Below are 13,564 nucleotides of genomic sequence, written 5' to 3'. Positions count from 1 at the left end.
ATCTGAGGGGCAGGTTGTTTCATCTGTGGTGTTAATAGCTAGGTTTAATCATTAGGATTAGTGCTAACAGCAGTGCAATATTCTCCAATCTTTCCTATAAATAGATAGCTTAGCCTTGTATCAATTCAATCAATATCAAACAATCAATATAGCATTCTATTTTTAACTTAAATGTCCTAGTTTTCTTTGCTTTGAGCAATGCTACCGGAACTTCCCATGAAGAAGGCAGGAAACAACTAAAAGAAACATGATGAACTCTTTCAGATATATCTCCAATATCAACACTGCAAATAGAGCATTCAGGTCCTGCAACTGCCCGTGAAAGATCATGTATAAGGGTTTTGATCACCAGATCTTAGTTCAAATTCTGAATGATCTATAGTGATTAATATTAAGTAATATTTTACCGGTGTAAAGTTTAAAGCTTAGCCGATAAATTGTTGATTACATTTAATTTGGTAAGAGAAGGAGACTAGAGCAGCTGGTGTATTGACATTGTAGTTGTTGCTTCTATATCAACATTTGTTTCCCCATATTTTAAGGGAGGCAGCAACAATGGCAAAGCAGCAATGAAGGGGTGACAACTGGAATTTTTTTGAATCACTACTGGTTTGCTACAATGGTCGATTTAGTAGTGTCTTTAGATTATGCAACTCATAACAAGTCTTATCTTGAATACACTAAAAGATAAAATCAAGATTGAAATTCACGAAATTACATGGACTAGTTTTTCTTGGAATACTATGGACAGTAATACATTCTCACTTTATTTTGGTTTCCATAGTAGATTGTGACATTTTTGACGTGTGTAAGAAGTTATTTACAAAATGAAGAGTCACTATTTATTCATAATATTCACTGGCTCACTGCAGCTTGAGCCGCTGCTAGCCTTGCAATTGGTACCCTGCCAAAGCATTTACAGTTACAAATTTAGTTAGTTATAAGACAGATTATTACTTCAATGTTTGGTAAATTTATTGGTGTGATATAACATGTACCATTTCAAATGGTTCCAGAAGAAAAGGGAGAAAATAGAGAACCTGAATGGAGAACATGAGACATAGTCTAGTCCGGCCTCTGCGAAAAATGCAACAGAAGAAGGCTCCCCACCATGCTCTCCACATATTCCAACCTGTTTGTTCAGATACATCATCATGTTAAGGAAAATGATCGATGAAACTGTAAAACCCTTGGTACTATATGGCCATGTTTTGTGATTTACCTTTAAGCTAGGCTTAGCTGCACGTCCCTTTTCTGTGGCCATCTTAACAAGTTGCCCTACTCCTCTTTGATCAAGTACCTAAATGAGTCATAAGTTGGACTTTTAGTGCCAATAAGTCAGTTTTTAAGTTATTTTTCATTTTTTCATGAATGAATTTGGTAGGCTTTGGACCCATATATCATCAGTTCATCACTAACCTCAAATGGATCACTTTGAAGAATGCCTTCAGACAAATAAGTATTTAGGAACTTGCCCACATCATCTCTACTGTATCCAAAGGTCATTTGAGTGAGATCATTGGTTCCGAAAGAGAAGAAGTCTGCTTCTTTTGCAATCTGTAGTCAGCATTGTTATGATACTTATTTATCAGCATAATATGAAACAAAACCTATTCATCCTTATATGTTGAAATCAAAATTCAACCTTACCAAGAAAAAGAGAAACATATCGACTAAACCTACCTCATCTGCAACCAGTGCAGCTCTAGGAATCTCAATCATGGTCCCGACCTTGAATTTTAAGGTGGTACCCATCTCAGAGAACACTTTCTTAGCAATACTCCGGATTAAAGTCACTTGGTGTCCCAGTTCCTAGGATACAAATGAAGAAAGAAGATGTAACATATATTTTGGTTGCTTGATTGATTAAGTCAAAGAAGTTTCATCACTTTTGTACAAGCAGAAAAGAAATTCAAATTCTTGTAAATTAGCATTGTGAATAAACGACGAGAAATGAGAAACTAATGAACAAGAATGCTGGAAAATACCTGAGGTGTTCCAACAAGAGGAACCATTATCTCAGGGAACACTTTAACACCCTGGTTGCTCATTAAGACTGCAGCCTGAAAGACTGCACGTGCTTGCATTTCTGTGAGTTCTGGGTATGATATCCCTAGCCTGGTGATACACCAGAAAAAAGCCTTTCATCAACAACCAGAGATACTAGTTCTTTGCATATGATCAAGTTCTTCATTGGAAATTTGTAAATTAATATATAGAAGTTTCATCCAAGAAAACAAGATCTTTAAACTTGTGCCACATTTTCAGACGAGTTAAATTTTATATGTTGGAAACAATGAATGCAACAATCGGCTGAACGATTTGAAAACAATTTTTAGTTATTACTTCACAGAGCTAATTTGAGATTTAAGAGTCAATATATTCATGTACCTGCAGCCTCTGAAACCAAGCATGGGGTTTACTTCTGTTAATTTATCAACTCTGGAGTAAACTGCATCCTCAGTCATGTCAGTCTCTGCAGCTACTTCCTTAACAATCTGTTCTAGGTCACCTTCTGGAAGAAACTCATGAAGTGGAGGGTCTAATAATCGGATGGTTACTGGAAGACCTGGAATTTCATGAATTTATAATTTATATAAGTTACAACTTACATCTACAAATGTATAACAGAAGAGGCCAGTGATAAACTTCAAAATTTTGTATCATAAGTATAATAAAAAGAAAAAGAAAAATACCATCCATTGCACGGAAAATTCCTTCAAAGTCAGATCTCTGATATGGTAGTAAGAGGTCCAATGCTGCCTTCCTCTGTTCAACTGTACTTGCCATGATCATCTTTCTTACTGACTTAATTCTATCATCCGAAGCAAAGAACTGAAATATTGGAAAGAAGGAAAAATCAAACAAACATGGAAATGTGCATAGAGTTCCATAACTTCAGTATCAGTTCAGAACTTCATATAGCAGGCAAAACTGCAAAAGTACAAATATATTTTGACAGTAGAATACTAGAATGCTTACCATGTGCTCTGTCCTGCAAAGTCCAATCCCTTGTGCACCATTTTTTCTTGCTGTTAGTGCATCTTCAGGTGTATCGGCATTAGCCATAACCTGTATATCATTTCCTTATTTTTAGAGAAACCAAATAGGTAGTGGAATTAATCAAACCATAGAGCAAGAAAGCTAAGGCACCTTGAGATGCCTAAAGCTATCAGCCCAAGACATAAAGGTTTCTAAATCGGCACTCAAAGCTGGAGGAGAAAGTGGCTGTGCTCCTGATATGACTTCACCAGTGTTTCCATTGAGGGAGAGCCAGTCTCCTTCTCTAAATAAAGTGTTCCCAATCACAACAACCTGCATTACATCAATGGAGACATCTAATCATACATTTCACTTCATAATTACTAAAAGTAGATGTAAAAGGAAAACTAGAATATGAACCTTCTCATCATCATGTACTCGGATATCTGAGCATCCTGAAACACAACATTTACCCCATCCACGAGCCACAACAGCTGCATGAGATGTCATGCCACCTCTAGCAGTCAAAATCCCAGCAGATGCATGCATTCCCCCAATATCTTCCGGGCTGGTTTCAGTCCTTACCTAAAGTTATACAGCAACCATTTTGAGTTGTTATGAATCAGAATGTGACTCCACTATAAGTCTTTATTTAATTACTTCCAATTCAAGTCCTTATTACTTTAGGCAGTCATATATTAACTAGATAACAATATGATTTTAAACTTCATCCCCTATTAGGATAGATTATAAGTCTTTGGGAACTATCAATTTTAGAAAAAGGAGCAAGAAATCCACTTTTGTTTTATTCTACCTATGTGTTAGAAATAGAATAAGAGAGTTAGATGAATAAGGTTATCTGTTTACCAAGATGGCCTTCTTTCCTTGTGCATGCCATGCTTCAGCATCTTCTGCACTGAACACGACTTGCCCTACTGCAGCTCCTGGTGATGCAGGCAAGCCAATGGCAAGCACTTTGTCTTTGTATGAGGTTGGATCCTCAAACTGATCAGAAAAAGTATACTTAAGAAGTCAAAAATGGCCTGTATGAGTATGCGGCAGTGATATACAACAGTTAGGCAGCTATATACACCATTTTAAGCATTGTTTATTTAGCATAAATACCTGAGGGTGAAGAAGTTGGTCAAGATGTTGTGGTTCCACCATTTTGATTGCGGTGCGCTTATCAACAAGCCCTTCATCAACCATGTCTACAGCTATCTTGACCGCACCTTTACCAGTGCGCTTTCCAGCACGGCATTGCAACATCCATAATCTATTTTCTTGGACAGTGAACTCAATGTCCTGTTCGCCAGAAGTTTCAGGAATGAAAGATTAATAGCAATCCAAAAATGAAAAAGAAACAAAAAGAGAGAAAGGCTGGATGTCATACTAATTGTTGAGAACTTTTACCATCATATCTTTGTAATGTCTTTCTAGAATTTCACAGTTCTCCACAAGCTCCATGTAAGCTTCTGGCATGCAATTTTTCATGGTATCCAGAGGTTCTGGTGTCCTAATACCAGCAACAACATCTTCTCCCTGTTCAAATGTCATTCTTGAGCTACTGATCTCTTAGAACTCTATAGAGTAAATAGCATGTACCGCAATTGGCTTAGAAAGGGATGATATAGGTGCTAAGAACCTGAGCATTGATTAGAAACTCCCCATAGAGCTTCTTTTCACCAGTGCTTGGATTTCTAGTGAATAGAACACCTGTTCCTGAAGTACTTCCCATGTTTCCAAAAGCCATGGATTGAATGTTAACTGCGGTTCCCTTCAAACCAGTTATCTGATTGATGGCCCGGTACTTGTTGGCCCTGGGGCTGTCCCATGAATTAAAAACTGCTTTGATAGCCAACACTAGCTGTTCTTTTGGATCTGCAGATACGCACGAGAAAAGCTAAAAAAAAAAAAAAACACAAGTATACAAACAGAATCTTTACTAAAAACTCTAAAGGGGTGGGGAGAAGAGGAAGCCTTTATGTGCATTATACTATTGGTACCTGATGGGAATTTTTTTCCAGTAACTTCAAGATAGACACCTTTGTATTGTTCTACCAGCTCTTTGAGATCGGAAGCTGTTAGTTCTGTATCAAGCTCAACTCCTTTTTCGTGTTTGTAGTTTTCCAACTTCTCCTCAAATTTTGAGTGTGGAATTTCCATAACCTTCAAAGGGAAAGGGATAATGATTACCAATGGGTTGAGAGTGCATGTTGAAGGTTTGTATCATATACTGACATCATGAAGCGCCTAAACAAAAGCATGCACTTACAACATCTCCAAACATGTCTAGGAATCGTCTGTACGAGTCATATGCAAAGCGCTCCCCACTTTTGGCAGCTAAACCAGTAATCACCTCATCATTGAGTCCAAGGTTGAGGACAGTGTCCATCATGCCAGGCATAGATATCTAGACACATACAGCATACAGATCAGTTGGTTTTTAAAGAGAGATTGTATGTGTCACTTATGATATATATGTTCCATTGGTTCAAAATTTCCAGCATAATAAAGGAAAATTCAACATCAGTACTAAATATGAAGAAGACCCAAAAGAAGTTGAAAGTCACCTACCGCAGCACCAGAGCGAACAGAAACAAGGAGGGGCCTAGAAGGGTCACCCAAAGTAGCTTCCATAGTCTTTTGCACATACTCCAAGCCTTCTACTATCTCCTCCCACAAACCTTCCGGTAAATCCTTACCATTGTCCTGATACTCTTGGCATGCTTCTGTTGAGATAGTAAGCCCAGGTGGCACAGACAGCCCGATGCTAGCCATTTCAGCCAGGTTTGCTCCCTTCCCTCCCAACTACAATGCACAAGCATTATGATCAAAACATAAACTTACTAATTAAAATGTGGACTAATCTTGATATCTTTGGCTGAACCTATGAATTTCTCAAAAAAAAAAAGAAGGTAAAAGCTAGCTTACCAGTGACTTCATGCCCTTGTTTCCTTCACTCCTTCCTTTCCCAAAAGTAAAAACTCTCTGCATAAACAGAAATGAAACCTTTAGGCCAGCAACACCAAAGTGACGATTTACAAGTTGCACCAACAGTCCCAACTTAAATCAGGCTCACAAAATGCTTGAACTAAACTAAACATAGAGCATCCAACTCGAAATCCATTCGCAATAAGGGCGAAACTGTATACTAAGTTACCGAAGTTACCTTATGAGTTGTTGGAGTACTTGGATCCAGAACTGGTGACAGAATAGGCTGTGCTCCAATCTGGCCTTGGAGCTCATTTTTCTTAGGACTGGGGTTGGTGATCCCATTTGTTATGGTACAAACTTGGGGCTGATACCGAGTCTGGCCGGCTCGAGTTGAGCAGCCGTTGAGGGAAAAACGGTCGTGCACCATTCTGTGTCTGTAAGCTACTTCCGGTGAAGTCCTCAGTAGTACACCTTTTACTGTGGACGACATTTTGGCTGTCCACTTTTGTCACTATATATAGGCTTCAATACTTGTGAGATCACCAAAAAATCTGTTGGATCAGGCCGAGAATTACAATTTACAAGGAATACTTGGCAAAACAAAAGCTAACAAAGGCTAATACTTGGTTAAATTATGACCAAAACCAAAGTTTAGTACCCTCCCTAACAAACATGCCTAGCTCCTCGCTTTGCATATAGAATTGGGTTGTTTCTGTTGAGTAAAAACACAAAAAGCTAGCTTGCCGACAGTGAAAAATGATTTGTGTCCAACATCGTTTTGTGATGATCATATATTACATAATCTCATACTTCTATAGCAAAGAAGATTGGAGGGTGTGTGAGAATTATTACCTGGGTGTTTTTGAGTTGCAGAGCTTCTTCAGAACACGAAAAATGGCGGTTGGGTTGGTCTGATATGTGACATGAGTGGACGAAAGTTAGAGAACTGTATAACGTGTCTTGCTTCTTACTTAAACTTTTGAACTCCTTGGGTGTTTGAGTTTGACCATTTTGCTTCACAATTACAAATGCTACAAGAAGCTAGAGCGCGCCACGTGTCAGGATGCTTGTGACACGTCACATAATCATGGATATAAAATTTTCATTTAGCAATAACAAGGTCTATCACTAAAACAATTTCTTATATGATTCATTGCTATCCGGCTATCCCCATATGTTTGGAAACCAAAAGACAACAAAAAGAAAAAGGGATAGAATTTGATGGAAAGTCATCTCATCTGATTTATGTATCAATTAATAGAGCAGTAAATTTTATCATTTGGAGTTATAAAAAATTTATTCACTGTTTTCTGATCATTGTTATGTATGAGCATCTTCAACAGCTTCTCTATATTTTTTCCAAAATAGAGAAGCAAATTTCAAAATTTTCATCTCCAACATTTTTTTTATTTCACTGTTTTCTGATAATTGTTATGTAAGAGCATCTTCAACAGCTTCTCCATATTTTCTCCAAAATAGAGAAGTAAATTTCAAAATTTTCATGCTCAAACTTCAACAGTTTTTTTATTTTACAGATTTCTCATTTATTACAATAAGAAAAATATTCAATTTTATCATTAATTATTACCATAAAGTATTACATATTCTTATATTGTTAGCTTACAATAAATTTTTCATATTTTTGATTGGTTATAATCTAAGTTTGAATTGTTGGAGGAAGTGTAACATTTAATATTTAGTTATGTAATTTTTTTGCCAAATCCTGTAATTATGGAGAATCATCTCTCCTCTTTCATCTCTCTCTATTTTAGAGAATGAGACGAAGAAGCTGTTGTAGTGAAAATTTGACAATTTTTCTCCAAAATTTCATTTTCTCTAAAATGCATAATCAGTATATTTTAATGCTCATCGGAATATTGCAGTGAATTTCACAAGAGGACTTGTTACATTTAGCCCTAAAATATGGCACACAATTCAACAACCATATCTGAGAAGAATTATTCCCACAACAAAAACAGTATCTTCTAGGAGAAATAAATACGAGGACACTTTAGGTATTTTACCTCAAAAGGGATAGAAAAATCTGTTATAACGGTTGACGCTGCTGATGTCAGTGATGACTTGACAACCTGTTATGTCTTAAAAAGGCTTACAGTGGGGTCACCACCCCTCCTTCGCCACAATTAAAAAAAATTAAATTTATGTTTTTTTAGTCCAAGCATTACATGCCACGTGTATCGCCAGTGGACGCAAATGACTATCGTCACCATGGAATGGGAAGAATCCTACCTTCTATTTTGTTATCATTTATGATTTATCAACATATATGGCAGTCATCCAATTTTTGTTGAATTTTTGGGTTTTTGGTCTCCGTTATACGCATTTTAATTTAATCATATGTGCAAAAATAATGATATTATTCAGATTGTATTATTTCATAAATACTTGAAACTGAATCTGTGATAAAGGATCAAAATTTAAGGATATAAACATATAGCCCGTATAGATTGCAAACTAGTACATTGTTGTCTGTTGAGCAACTGGTGAGAAAATGATCAAACCAACGGCATCAACATTGGAATACAAAGGCAAACTTGTCTGTCAAAACTTAAAAAAGGAGTGATCCAAAAGCATTATTCAATTCACAGGAGTCCCACAATCTTTATTCAGAACACTCAGCTGGATACCATCTCAGATGGTTAAGATCGAGCGTAACGTACAGAAATACGCCACTGTATGGGGCTCCTGCACGATGGACAGTCCTTCATACCCTGTTTCTCGTGGAGCTCATTGCAAGTTCTGCAGACCACTTGATGAGCACATGGGAGGAAGACCACAGACATTTCCTCAGAGAGGCACATCACACATTCCCTGTCGCGTTTCACCCCTCCTGTCTCAGAGTCATCATGCAAATCCTTTGCTACCTCTGAGATATATGGCATCTGGGAGTCCTTCTGATCCAGACTATTTTCAACATCTGTTACCCTGCTGGCATAACTTCCATCTACACCCCTCCGAAGGGCTGCAATCTTTGAAGAATCACTCTTGAGTCTCAACTGGGAGATTTCTTCATTGAGATTCTGAATATCATCTTTGTACTTCTGCAGATTGCTTTCTGCTTTCAGTTTGATCTGATCCTCTTTGGATTTTGTTGACACCTCAAGTTGTTCCTTTTCTTTTTTTATTGAACTTGCCTGCTCACGTAGCTCTTCCTTTGATTTCTCCTCTTGATGCCATCTAGCCTGTGATAATTTTTCCCCTTTCAGTGAGAAGAAGCTCAGAAGTAAAACCTATGACAGTAACTACGAAAGAAACAATTGTAAACTCATCAACAACATCAAATTACAGGTTCTATAAAACGAGTTGTACAGAAGTATTCCCAACAATGCATCACTAGAATCAAACCCTTAGCTTAGTCGTAACTTTCAGAGTGTCAGATTTCTTAAAACTGTGTGATTGACAAATCTAAGTAAGAAAATTGTGTGTTTGCATGTCTGCCCATATGGGAGCTAGTAGAAGATAATGACAAGCTAGCATCAGTTTGACAGTTCTATACACTCTTATCACATCATATGCCCCAGTATCAATAAATAAAGTAGAATGTCATTCCTACAAGATGAATAAATGGAACACTAACAAAGCATAGCTAGGCTCAAATAGTCAAATGGATGAATTCAACTGTAAATATCCAATGCAACTACCAGATTTATGTATTTAAGAACCCCATCTATGAAATCCATTTCAGGAGCAGTCCAGTGCCCTCTTTTGAGGTCTAAAAGATAATGGATAATAATGATAATGCTGATATATCAATCCGGTCTATACCTTGGAAATGCAAATTTTCTTGGTCCTGCATCGTATATTGGTTAACATGTTGCTTTACTGACCCACTTCATAGACCAATATAAAAGGAAGTCTATTATGGGTAATATCTAATCCTATGATATCATGTAAATAAATTATTTAGATCATACCTCTAATTGTTCCTTGAGATCTTTAGCTTGCTCTAATTCCTGTAGAAGCTGTTTTAACTTGCGTCTTTCTGTCACCAGTTCTTCGCTGAACAAGGTTTTTTGCTTTTCCCATGACTGAAATTTCATGAGTGTCTTCTTCTCCCTCTTTGATACCTCTTGACAGCTTGCAGCTGACTCTGCAGCCCGTAACTTGGCAGCCTCCATTTCCTGCCTTAGTGCAGCATTTTCCACCTCAAGCCTCCTTACTGCAGAATTTGCCTTTTCCACTTGACCACTAGCCTTGCACAATGCATTGTCCATCTCAGCAAGTTTCTTCATGGTGTTCTCCTCCAATGTTAGTTTCTCTTTCTTCAGCCGATCAACTTCTTCTTTCTCTTGTCTTAATGACTTCAGTTCAGCCTTGTCCTTACCTAGCCTACGTGCAGCCTGCATAACCTTCTGGTTAGCCCACTCTGTCCACTCTTGCAGCTGATTTTGCAGATCCCGCACTCTAGGACCCAACTTCAAAATCATCTCATCCTTTTTGTCTCTGGGTACCCACTGCCCCATGGACTTATCAAAAGGTATCCCAGCAAAATTAGAGTTTGGGTTATCAGAAGTGAAGGTGACAGGCACTGGGGTAGTGTTACGTTTTGTAGGCAGAGAAAGGGAAAGCTCAGTATCAGCAGATAATAAAATAGGTGGAGGATTGGCTGGCGGCAATGCTTTTGCAGTAATGGGGTCCGATAATGTAGTTGAAGTATTCGAAGAAGGTAACATGGATGAGATACTGTTTATAGGCAGAACTGGAGCAGCATTCTCAGCATCCACGTTGAAAACTCCAGGAGAAGAAGTTCCAACACTGGAAGAAAGAATGTGGTTCCCATTGTCTTTAGGCAAATCAACTCCCATCGCCTTACTTATTTTTAAAGATGCATTCTTTAAATTAAGAGTGGTAGAGTCTGACACAGATTTTAACTTCTTATCCATAATTAAACCACCCAAACCACTCAGCTTCCCTGCTCTTGATGACCCTTTACATCCATATGTACGGTAATTTTTCTCCAAATGAAGTGACTTTTGTCGAAGCATGTATTCTCTTTTAGTACTAATAGAATGGACCTTTCTATTTCCCAGAAGCTTTTCCTCTTTTTCCTCTACAGCAGGAGATGGAGATCTTCCGGTTGTGCCATCTTTTTCTGGTAGTAATCCATTGTTACCCAAATTTCTTGGTTTGCAAGTCTCAGACTGTGAGCTAGGAGAACCAGACATTGTTGCAATCGGCTTACCAGCATTCAGAAGGCCCATTTCTGAATTTTTGGCTTCTACTTTGGGCTGAGGTTGATTTGAAATAGGCAAATTTCCATTTGGCACGCCATCATTGAGGAAACTGCTTATGGGGTCACCATCCATTGCACAAGCATGAGAGACATTCATGTCACATATCAATAAGCACCACATTGCATCACCAGTGCTGAAGAAAGGCCTAATCTCGCGAAGAACACAGACCAGCTCCGCCAATATGTACTTCTCTAGCTGCTGTAAATCTTCAAAACAGTGTTCCCTTGAAGGATCAATTTCTTGGCCACTCCTAAGAAAAACTAATGTATTATCCACTATATTAGACACAGTGTCTTTAGACCCATAACAAAGACCAGACCGCAAAACAGCCTTTGTAGCAACATCTTCGGAGTAACCACAAGCAACAATCTTTTTAATTGCACTCTTGAAAATCATGCCCAAATTGCTCAGAACAAGTTCCTCAAGCTGTGTTTCTGTGAGATCACTCCAATCAGCATCTTGAAACACATCTGCCTCTGATTCACTTCTAGGCCGGCTTGGCCCAACCTCAGATGAACCAACAGCGCTAGACAACCCAAGGTCAAGTTTCAACCCATCAGAATGGTCTTGATTCACAAAACACAGATCACAGACACTGGTTTGTCCATGGTTCTGGTGGCTGATTTCAAACTTCTCTGCTGAAAATTCGTAACTTGCACATTCAGTTTGAGGTAAAGGCAAAATCTTATTTGCATCCCCTAGAGGTGGATCAGCCCGGAACTTCCTCTTGTTTCTACTACCCTTTTCTTGAACAGTCATAGAGGGAGACAGTTGAGTGGTACAACTACTCCCCTTGGCAACCATCGACGCCATTTTCTGCACAGAAACATTATCTTTCAATTCATTGTATTCATATGCTCAACTCTCATGTATCATTCCATATGGCCATACAATATCACCACTTCATCAATCACACAAAACTGTATCAAGCGAAAAGCTACGAAAACTAACATTGATGAGACAATTCACAATCCAGCTCAACATCATCTACTACCTAATCTAACAAAAACCAATACAAACCACATTCAAACATTGTCATTCCACAAAGACTGAACCGCACACCTTCAAATCTCACTATTCAAATCAACAATAACCAACAGCACGGAACGAAAAGCGATCAAAACACATGAATCAGACAGAAACCAAACACTGCCCAGAACACAAGGCTGTATAACTAATCCACGTTCAACATACCCAGTTTGACATACAATCTTAATTATGAGCTGCCGATGTGAAACTCAATATGAATCTAATAAAAATCAGTCCTTTAGATCACCAATTAAATAAGAGACAATAAGAAAACCAATCCCAGAAATCTTGCAAGCAGCAGTAGATACAATCAAAGATCCCCAATACAGATACAAGATTATCAAATCGAAGACAGAGATAATCAAGACGCACCCGATTGGAGCAAATCAGAGGTACGAGCAGTCTGAGAAGATCAGAGGAATGAGAAAGTGAATTTATACTTGGTTTAATTATATGGCTCTTCTCTTACATGAGAGAAAACAGAGAACGTCAAGCTCTCTTGGATGTGTGGGGGGGCATTTTAATTTTTACTTTTTTGTTTTTGTGGTTTTGTAATGGCCAGACAAAGTCACCATGGTTAAAGCTAATATGTCTTCCAATACTAACCATGGTTAGCACATTTTTTGCCACCTAATTCTTCTTTTTTTGTTCTTGGTCATAGATGGAGTTTTCTCCAAATTAATTACCAGAAATTGACATGTAACTTTGAGTTTTGAACTTTTGACAAGTTGTTCTAAGCAATTTGGGATCCAACAAAAACAAAGTTTAGGGTGAACAAATCATTCAATGTTTTGTTACTCTTCAATAATACAAAGACGTAATTAATCAGTTCAGTGACATGTATTGAGAAAACTAAGGGAAAAATATTATTTGCATTCCTTTAGTTCTTGGAACGTGTTTTCCGAGCAAAACAACTAATGAACAGAACAAACGTGTTCGGCAAGCAAAATCAAGAAGCGCACAAAAGTTATTTTTGGCGCGCTTCTGATAAATAAGTTAATATGTTCGGCTTATTTATATAGTAGATCATACGGATATATGAATGACATTAATTCGATATACCTATTCACCATATGAGGAAAAAAGAGCTCCTAACATTTATGATTTAAAAATCACCTAATAAGTTATGTGTGAAACATCATTATTTGACTAAACACATTTTTCTCCCTAATTCTAATTTTTCAGCACTATGTATCTTTCAGACGATACTCTCAGTTACTCCAAACAACTGGTGGCTAAGCCCCTTACCTCTTCATGATGCACCCTACATCATTAAAGTTCCATTTGCTTAGAATCTCAATACAACAACTTGCTGTACAACTCATAAATTTTTGTTCCCTACCGGCATCAATACAATGTAA

General features: G+C 37.8%; 2 protein-coding genes across 4 annotated transcripts; both read right to left on the bottom strand.

Moving 5' to 3' along the window:
• Nucleotides 1-692: 692 nt before the first annotated feature.
• LOC126791455 (pyruvate, phosphate dikinase, chloroplastic) lies at nt 693-6,885 on the bottom strand. 2 transcript variants are annotated; one of them, XM_050517908.1, is made up of 21 exons: nt 6,772-6,885; nt 6,155-6,449; nt 5,917-5,973; nt 5,560-5,793; nt 5,258-5,395; nt 4,989-5,151; nt 4,628-4,863; nt 4,396-4,524; nt 4,108-4,287; nt 3,850-3,987; nt 3,403-3,567; nt 3,154-3,315; nt 2,983-3,072; nt 2,697-2,835; nt 2,392-2,569; nt 1,989-2,118; nt 1,684-1,812; nt 1,420-1,557; nt 1,223-1,300; nt 1,041-1,132; nt 693-904 (listed from the first exon to the last, which is right to left on the bottom strand). In XM_050517908.1, exons 2-21 carry the CDS (start codon nt 6,407-6,409, stop codon nt 856-858), a joined length of 2,880 nt encoding a protein of 959 aa, XP_050373865.1. In that variant the 5' UTR covers nt 6,410-6,449; nt 6,772-6,885; the 3' UTR covers nt 693-855. The 2 variants fall into 2 exon arrangements, with proteins under 2 accessions (XP_050373865.1, XP_050373864.1); XM_050517907.1 differs by having other exon boundaries at nt 6,155-6,470; nt 6,772-6,883.
• Nucleotides 6,886-8,338: 1,453 nt separating this feature from the next.
• LOC126791456 (putative E3 ubiquitin-protein ligase RF298) lies at nt 8,339-12,713 on the bottom strand. Of its 2 annotated transcripts, none has more exons than XM_050517909.1 (3): nt 12,576-12,713; nt 9,855-11,990; nt 8,339-9,122 (listed from the first exon to the last, which is right to left on the bottom strand). In XM_050517909.1, exons 2-3 carry the CDS (start codon nt 11,985-11,987, stop codon nt 8,580-8,582), a joined length of 2,676 nt encoding a protein of 891 aa, XP_050373866.1. In that variant the 5' UTR covers nt 11,988-11,990; nt 12,576-12,713; the 3' UTR covers nt 8,339-8,579. The 2 variants fall into 2 exon arrangements, with proteins under 2 accessions (XP_050373866.1, XP_050373867.1); XM_050517910.1 differs by having other exon boundaries at nt 9,039-9,182.
• Between the last annotated feature and the right edge of the window lie 851 nt (nt 12,714-13,564).

Source organism: Argentina anserina, chromosome 4, assembly GCF_933775445.1.
Source record: "Argentina anserina chromosome 4, drPotAnse1.1, whole genome shotgun sequence".
Classification (NCBI taxonomy): Eukaryota; Viridiplantae; Streptophyta; class Magnoliopsida; order Rosales; family Rosaceae; genus Argentina; species Argentina anserina.
This window is presented reverse-complemented; position numbering and strand designations above follow the sequence as displayed.